Source organism: Coregonus lavaretus (assembly GCF_964263955.1).
Source record: "Coregonus lavaretus genome assembly, contig: HAP1_SCAFFOLD_5023, whole genome shotgun sequence".
NCBI lineage: Eukaryota > Metazoa > Chordata > Actinopteri > Salmoniformes > Salmonidae > Coregonus > Coregonus lavaretus.
Window position 1 is genome coordinate 24,690 of NW_028157783.1, and position 9,500 is coordinate 34,189.

The 9,500-nt window shown below is 43.9% G+C and overlaps 1 protein-coding gene across 1 annotated transcript; it reads left to right on the forward strand.

Moving 5' to 3' along the window:
* Nucleotides 1-242: 242 nt before the first annotated feature.
* On the forward strand, nt 243-9,127 carry LOC311124933 (ras-related protein Rab-38-like; the record flags this gene model as incomplete). The annotated part of the gene is made up of 3 exons (XM_084199028.1): nt 243-441; nt 4,114-4,394; nt 8,975-9,127. 3 exons carry the CDS (start codon nt 243-245, stop codon nt 9,125-9,127), a joined length of 633 nt encoding a protein of 210 aa, XP_084055154.1.
* Between the last annotated feature and the right edge of the window lie 373 nt (nt 9,128-9,500).

Sequence of the window (9,500 nt, forward strand, 5' to 3'; positions counted from 1 at the left end):
GAGGGGGCAAATTTGAGGAGAGGCTTCAGATGGGGTCAGTCCAGCCGCGCGCTCTCACGTCTGAGCCCCGCGAGTCACAAGGTCCCGCTGTTACCCTTTTCTGCCCCACTTCTCTGGGCGTTCCTTTCGGATCGCTGGAGCACACCGCTCCACATTCTCTTCTCGCTCTCCCCTTAACCTCTTCTCCCTCTCTCCAGTCATCACGGCGTGTTAATGTTCTACGGTAGCGCTCCGCGGTCGCCATGCAGAACAACCACAAGGAGCACCTCTATAAGATCCTGGTAGTAGGGGACCTGGGGGTGGGGAAGACTAGCATCATCAAGCGCTATGTCCACCAGAACTTCAGCCCCAACTACCGGGCCACGATAGGAGTGGACTTCGCCCTGAAGGTCATTAACTGGGACCAAGAGACGGTTCGGCTGCAGCTGTGGGACATAGCAGGTAGGAGAAGCATTACGCGTGACTCTGATGAAATGGGGACACAGGCAGGCCCGTTTTGGTATTATGCTATTTGGCCACACTTGGATAAATTACGTTTAAGGGTTTTGATGGATTGTCAAAGTGCGAGTCAATGACGTTCCAGCGGAGGGAACTGTAGTGGTCTCTGGTCGGTGGTTCCATTCACTACAGATATTGGGTTGTTCTGGGGAGTGGTCATTGGAGAAAGTGTATCAAAAGGATTGGACTTAATTGTATACTGACGGCAACATATAATACAAAATAAGTGTTATGAGGAGTTATCAGATGTTTCGTAATAGGACACAACGGTCCTGTTCGTGTGTAAACGTTGGGAACCGATGGCAGTTAAGGCATACACGCATACGGTGTTCCTCGAATCTCACGTGAGTGTCGGTTATTGGAGAAATTCCTCTGACGCACCTGCGGCCTTCTGCTCGCGCTCTCCCTCTCTAGTCCCATACGCTCTGGCCGGTACAGCCCGTGCGCAGACTCATGTGTCTCGCACTCATGTGAGGGAGATTTGGTGCTCAGAATAGGCTTATTGTGAATGAGAGCCGACAGGCTTCTTCCGGGATCGAGAATGCCCTGTCCACCTTCTGCCCTGCAGCCTATTGTATTCAGAATAGATTCATGCGTTGTGTCATTGAGCTCAATTTAGAGGGATATTATGAACTATGTTTTCTCATGTCCTTAATTTAAATTATTGTGTTCCTCATGAGATATTACAACGTCCCAGTTAAGTGTGGCCTCTGCTAAGAGGTCTCAACCTTTATTGCACAGGGGTTTTGACTGTTTCCTGTCACTAGGTGATCAGAAGCTTTCAAAGCTTTGGAGTGAAGCAGGTCTAGCAGCTTTCTGTGCAGCAACAAAACAGCTAAACTAGTACGGTTGAGTCGGGAGAACTAATGTATGTTGAAGTGCTCAACTTAAGTAGAGCACCATATCAAAATAGGAGTTGTGTCATGATGTGGATGGTTGCTCAGCTTTGCTGATACTGTCAGCTGGTAGTCAGCTGGTGTTAACTCAGACTGGAGTTCCTGCCTCATGCACTGGTAGAATGTCACACCTAGGCCCGATCCCAAATGTACCTCTATTCTAGACCTCTAAAGTTTTGAGGGCGCGTGCAATTGGCATGCTGACTGCAGGAATGTCCACCAGAGCGGTTGCCAAATAATTGAATGTTAATTTCTCTACCATAAACCGCCTCCGAAGTCGTTTTAGAGAATTTTGGCAGTACATCCAACAGGCCTCACAACCGCAGACCACATGTAACTTCGCCAGCCCATGACCTCCACATCTGGCTTCTTCACCTGCGGGATCGTCAGAGGGTGGCGGGAGGGGTGCGGAGGAGTATTTCTATCTGTAATAAAGCTCTTTTGTGGGGAAAAACTCATTCTGATTCGCTGGGCCTGGCTCCCCAGTGGGTGGGCCTATGCCCCCTCCCAGGCCCACCCATGGCCACGCCCCTGCCCAGTCGTGAAATCCATAGATTAGGGCCTAATGAATTTATTTCAATTGACTGATTTCCTTATATGAACTGTAACTCAGCAAAATCTTTGAAATTGTTGCATTTATATTCTTGTTCAGTATATAAATCATTTCAAATTCCTTATATTAAGCAAACCAGACGTCACGATTTTCTTGTTTTATAAATTTACGGATAGCCAGGGGCACACTCCAACACACATAATTTACAAACAAATAATTTGTTCAGAGGCAGTAGGGATGACCAGGGATGTTCTCTTGATAAGTGTGCGAATTGGACCATTTTCCTGTCCTGCTAAGCATTCAAAATGTAACAAGTACTTTTGTGTGTCAGGACAAATGTATAGAGTAAAAAGTACATTATTTTCTTTAGGAATGTAGTGAAGTAAAAGTTGTCAAAACGATAAAAAGAAAAGTAAAGTACAGATACCCCCAAAAATGACTTAAGTAGTACTTTAAAGTATTTTTACTTAAGTACTTTACACCACTGGGTCTAGGGGTCCATTGGGATTGAGCCCTATCAAAGACAATGGCTGTGTCCAGTAACGTCTGAACACACTGTTAAACAGCTTTGATAATGACCATTGAAGTCAATGATAATGTCTGAGAAACATATGTTTATATTTCCAAAGCAAGTGAAATGGATAAACAAAGGTGAAATTAACAGTAAACATTACACTCAGACAAGTTCCAAAATAATAGAGACATTTCAAATGTCATTATGTCTATATACAGTGTTGTAATGATGTGCAAATAGTTAAAGTACAAAAGGGGAAATAAATATGGGTTGTATTTACAATGGTGTTTGTTCTTCACTAGTTGCCCTTTTCTTGTGGCAACAGGTCACAAATCTTGCTGCTGTGATTGCACACTGGTATTTCACCCAATAGATATGGGAGTTTATTAAAATTGGATTTGTTTTCTAATTCTTTGTGGATCGCTGTAATCTGAGGGAAATATGTGTCTCTAATATGGTCATACATTTGGCAGGAGGTTAGCAAGTGCAGCACAGTTTCCACCTCATTTTGAGGGCAGTGTGCACATAGCCTGTCTTCTCTTGAGAGCCAGGTCTGCCTACGGCGGCCTTTCTCAATAGCAAGGCTATGCTCACTGAGTCTGTACATAGTCAAAGCTTTCCTTAATTTTGGGTCTGTCATCGTGATCAGGTATTCTGCCACTGTGTACTCTCTGTTTAGGGCCAAATAGCATTCTAGTTTGCGCTGTTTTTTTGTTAATTCTTTCCAATGTGTCAAGTAATTATCTTTTAGTTTTCTCATGATTTGGTTGGGTCTAATTGTGTTGCTGTCCTGGGGCTCTGTGGGGTCTGTTTGTGTTTGTGAACAGAGCCCCAGGACCAGCTTGCTTAGGGGACTCTTCTCCAGGTTCATCTCTCTGTAGGTGATGGCTTTGTTATGGAAGGTTTGGGAATTGCTTCCTTTTAGGTGGTTGTAGAATTTAACGTCTCTTTTCTGGATTTTGATCATTAGCGGGTATCGGCCTAATTCTGCTCAACATGCATTTTTTGGTGTTTTACATTGTACACAGAGAATTCTGCATGCAGAGTCTCAATTTGGTGTTTGTCCCATTTTGTGAATTTTTGGTTGGTGAGCGGACCCCAGACCTCACAACCATTAAGGGCAATGTGTTCTTTAACTGATTCAAGTATTTTTATCCAGATCCTAATTGGTATGTTGAATGTGATGTTCCTTTTGATGGCATAGAAGGCCCTTTCTTTACCTCCCCTCTCCCTCTGTCTTTATAATGATACTGTAGTTGTCTGTGTGTGAAAGAAATCCCTCATCAGTCATACTAATTTATCGTTAATGGGAGTTGTGCTGTCTTTGGAAAGACCATTACTAAATTTGATCTGTGTGTTGCTTGAGATGTACCCTGTCCGTCCACCTTGTCGTATTTTACCGGGATTGGTTAATGAATGTGACCCTCCACGGCTGTGACCACGACTGTGTAGTGGACTCTTTGCCCTGAGGCAATAGGTTGTTTACAGCCTAAAGTAACCTTCATCTCAGTGGTGTTACCAGGGCATGTGATATGGTATTAGGGTCAGGGGTGGTGTGACAACAAGACACATGTTTTATCACAAGGCTAAGGTATAGCGTTTACTCCTACTACTGCTGTCAGTACTAACTAACAGTACTGTGTGTGTTTCAGGTCAGGAGCGGTTTGGGAACATGACGCGGGTCTACTACCGTGAGGCCATGGGGGCGTTCATCGTGTTTGACGTGACGCGGCCTTCCTCCTTCGAGGCCGTCACCAAGTGGAAGGAGGACCTGGACTCTAAACTCACGCTGGCCAACGGGAAAAATGTGGCCGCAGTGCTATTGGCTAATAAGTGTGACCAGGGGCGGGACGTGCTGACCAACAATGGGATCCAGATGGAGAAGTTCTGTCAGGAGAACGGCTTTGTGGGATGGTATGAGACCTCTGCCAAGGTGAGAACACACACACACAGCTAACCTTGTGGGGACATACAATTCAGTCCCATTCAAAATCCTATTTTCCCTAACCCTAACCCGTATCCGTACCCTTACCTTAACCCAAAAACCTAACCTTAACCCTAAACCTAACCCTAGCTCCTAACCCTAATTCTAACCCTGACACTAATTCTAACCTTAACCCTAAACCCCCTAGAAATAGCATTTGACCTTGTGGGGACCAACAAAATGTCCCCAGTTGGTCAAATATTTCTTGGTTTACCATTCTTGTGGGGACTTCCGGTCCCCACAAGTATAGTTAAACACGTCCACACACACACACACACACACACACACACACACACACACACACACACACACACACACACACACACACACACACACACACACACACACAGACAGAAGTAGTTTCATGAGAACGTCTTACAACACCTCCACACACACATTATTAACACACACTCACAGGTAGGGTTGGGCGCTACCCAGATGTTTATTTTTTTTATGCACAAACCATTTTTTGCAACAGGGATCTTGATCCAGGACTGGATTGAATGTCTCTGCTGTAACCAAGAAGCTTGATCATGACATCTAGCCACTTAGCTAGCAAGTTAGCAAACCAAATGCATAGCTGAAGCCCTGAGCTGGATATAATTTAGCACGCAACCCCCACAATATATATATATATTTATTTATTAAACGGTATTGGAAATCATACCGTCGGTATTTGGAAATACCCCGGTATACGGTATAAACGGTATTCAGCCCCAGCCTACTCACAGGTGTATGGAGTCATGGCACCTTGTAGAGCTCTGGAATTTCACAAATGAACTGAAAGTGAGCACAGTCAGTTGGATCAAACACACACACAACTCTCCTGTCCCCGTTTGCCAGTGGAGCTCTACATTCTGAGAGTCAGAAGAAGGTGAAAGGTCGTTACCGTGGGTTACCAGATTTATGAGCTGCATTTTATTTCAGAAAAGTTGTCCCTTTCCGACTGCCTTTGTTCACTCCAGAAGTTAGTTCAACATATACTTTCACCTATCTAGTCGGATTGATGAATGGAAGAGGGAGAGGGTAGAAATGAGGCGGCAACTCTTTGGAATGGAATGCAGCAGATGTCCCCTCTCCCCCTTCCTGTTTGCACTGGAAATTGAACTTCATGAAGCCTTCAGTCTCTTCACTCAAATACAAGAGAGTGATGTATAGAGTGATGTATAGAGTGATGTATAGAGTGATGTATAGAGTGATGTAGAGAGTGATGTAGAGAGTGATGTAGAGTGTGATGTAGAGAGAGATGTAGTGAATGCTGTAGAGTGATGTAGAGTGTGATGTAGGGAGTGATGTAGAGTGAGATGTATAGAGTGATGTAGAGTGAGATGTAGAGGGTGATATAGAGAGTGATGTAGAGGGAGGCAGGTAGCTTAGTGGTTAAGAGCGTTGTCCCAGTAACCGAAAGGTCGCTGGTTCTAATCCCCGAGCCGACGAGGTGAAAAATCTGTCGATGTGCCCTTGAGCAAGGCACTTAACCCTAATTGCTCCTGTAAGTCGCTCTGGATAAGAGTGTCTGCTAAATTACTTTATTTTATTTATTTATATAGTGATGTAGAGTGAGATGTAGAGAGTGATGTAGAGGGTGATGTAGAGCGTGATATAGGGTGATGAGTGATATAGAGTGACGTAGAGAGTGATGTAGAGTGATGTATAGAGATGTAGAGAGTGATGTAGAGAGGGATGTAGAGAGATGTAGAGCATGATGTAGAGAGTGATGTAGAGAGTGATGTAGAGAGTGATAGAGAGTGTGATGTAGAGAGTGATGTAGAGAGATGTATAGAGAGATGTAGTGAGAGATGTAGAGAGATGTAGAGTGATGTAGAGAGTGATGCAGAGTGATGCAGAGAGTTGTGTGCAGAACATTAAGACAAGTTCTTGAGCCTTTCAGTGGTTTTAGTTGATGAGTTCTCAAGTCCATCTCCCTGAAGGTTACATAACTACATTTTTCTCTTCACATCTCAGTGGAAAGGCAAGATATGACGCAAATTACTTATTTTCTCAGAAAGAGCTTTGTGTGCTTTGAGATGTGTGTGTGTGTGGAGCTCATGCTGAAAGGGAATATTTATGTCATGTGCCTGCTATTAGATAAAGCCCCCCTCTGTTACATGAACCCATTCTGAATTAAAGTGTGTTTGTTTTTGTATGTCTGTATTGTGTTTGTATTGGCCTATTACAAGAGTCTATAAAGGTTATTAAAGAGCTCTCTCTCTCTATCTCTCTATCTCTGTCTCTCTCTTTCTCTGTTTCTCTCTCTCTGTCTCTGTTTCTCTCTCTCTTTCTCTCTGTCTCTCTCTCTCACTCTCTCTGTCTCTCTCTCTCTCTGTCTCTCTGTCTTTCTCTCTCTCTCTCTCTCTCTCTGTCTCTCTTTCTCTGTTTCTCGCTCTCTTTCTCTGTTTCTCGCTCTCTTTCTCTGTTTCTCACTCTCTCTGTCTCTCTCTCTCTCTGTCTTTCTCTGTCTCTCTGTCTTTCTCTGTCTCTCTGTCTTTCTCTGTCTCTCTGTCTTTCTCTCTCGCTCTGTCTCTCTCTCTCTCTCTTTCTCACTCTGTGTGTGTGGTAATGTAAGAGGTTATTAGAGAGGAAGTCTGCTGCAGACGACACGATGTCACATCCTGCTGAGCAAGCTGATAAAGGCCCTCATGAAGATTCAATATTCAACTAATTAATTCTGCAGCTCAGCTCACCCCATGGTCTGAGGAAGACTGTGTGTGTGGGCGAGGGTGCGTGTGTGTCTGGGTGTGTGAGAGAGTGTGCGTGTGTGTGTAGCTGACGAAGCAGCTGCTGGAGGCTTGAAATATTCTAAAATCAGACATATCCCAGTCTTAATGTTCTTCATCTCATGAACTTCTCATTAGTGATCACTGACCCTGCCCTCTCCTCACATGAACCCATCGTTCACCTCAGCCCCGAAGGCTTCATTACAGAAACCACACCACCATATTAACGTGTGGATTTATAATTTAGTCTCATTATCAAACAGTTGCGATAGGTAGGAGATGCAGATGTGTCACTGCACATCAGCTCATGAGTGAGTGTGTATGTGTTAGTGTGTGTGTTAGTGTGTATGTGTTAGTGTGTGTGAGTGCACATGCCTTTGTGTGTGTCGTTATGCATCTCTGTGTGTGTGTGTGTTTGATGAATGGATACCTATCAAGTGGTGACCTTGTGTGAGATGTATTAAGCTGATCCACGGCCCTGGACTGTCAACTTTTATTTCACAGCATCAAAACGTCACACTGGCAGTACTGAAGAGCCAAACACTCACAGCCACAAAAATATACTCACAGCCACAAAAATATACTCACAGCCACAAAAATATACTCACAGCCACAAACATACACTCACAGCAACAAAAATACACTCACAGCAACAAAAATATACTCACAGCAACAAAAATACACTCACAGCCACAAAAATACACTCACAGCCACACAAATAGACTCACAGCCACAAAAATAGACTCACAGCCACAAAAATAGACTCACAGCCACAAAAATATACTCACAGCCACATAAATATACTCACAGCCACAAAAATATATTCACAGCCACACAAATATACTCACAGCCTCAAAAATATACTCACAGCCTCAAAAATATACTCACAGCCACAACAATACACTCACAGCCACATAAATATACTCGCAGCCACAAAATATACTTGCAGACTCAGAAATATACTCACAGCCACAACAATATACTCGCAGCCACAACAATATACTCACAGCCACAACAATATACTCGCAGCCACAACAATATACTCACAGCCACAACAACATACTCACAGCCACAGAAATATACTCACAGCCACAACAATATACTCACAGCCACAAAAATACACTCACAGTCACAAAAATATACTCACAGCCACACAGAAACACAACCAACTTACTCACGCATACTGCTCTGGCACCCCAATGGTGGAACAAGCTCCCTCACGACGCCAGGACAGCGGAGTCACTCGCCACCTTCCGGAGACATTTGAAACCCCACCTCTTTAAGGAACACCTGGGATAGGATAAAGTAATCCTTCTAACCCCCCCTTACCCCCCCCCCCCCAAAAAAAAAACCCCCCAAACAATAATAATAATAATAATTGTAAAGTGGTTATCCCACTGGCTATAAGGTGAATGCACCAATTTGTAAGTCGCTCTGGATAAGAGCGTCTGCTAAATGACGTAAATGTAAATGTATGCAGTGGTCTTGGAGTTGAACAGTAATTAATCAAATTCATTTTCCCCTCTCCCCTTATACCCCTTCACTCTCTCTCTCTCTGTCTCTCTCTCTCTCTCTCTCTCTCTCTCTCTCTCTCTCTCTCCCCATCTCTCTCTCTCTCTCCCCATCTCTCTCTCTCTCTCCCCATCTCTCTCTCTCTCTCTCTCTCCCCATCTCTCTCTCTCTCTCTCTCTCCCCATCTCTCTCTCTCTCCCCATCTCTCTCTCTCTCTCTTCTCTCTCTCTCTCTCTCTCTCTCTCTCTCTCTCTCTCTCTCTCTCTCTCTCTCTCTCTCTCTCTCTCTCTCTCTCTCTAGGAGAATATTAATATAGACGAAGCAGCTAACTGTCTGGTGAAGCACATCATCGCCAACGAGAACGATATCCTCCAATCAGAAGTCCCTGACACCATCTCCCCCCAATTAAACTCTGGCAGGGGCGGGACCTGCTCCTCCTGTTTCAGATCATAGAACATCTCCACCACCATCACTTCATAGAACATCTCCACCACCATCACTTCATAGAACATCTCCACCACCATCACTTCATACAACATCTCCATCACCATCACTACACACACCTCCACCAGGACCAGGGCTCAGATTCACAAAACAGTTTTTACGCAAAAACTTAAGAAGCCTTTTAAGAAAAAAAAAAGTTCATAAGATAATTTGTAAGGGCAATTCCTCAACAATATCTTAAGATATAATGATTTTCTCACGAACTTCTCAAATATCTTCTTACAAATCTTCTTAAGATGTTTGTTGCTAAGCAACTTTGCTTAACTTTCTTCTTAAGTCTATAGTTAAGGAGTAAATGGCAGTTAAGAATACCTTTTTTTCT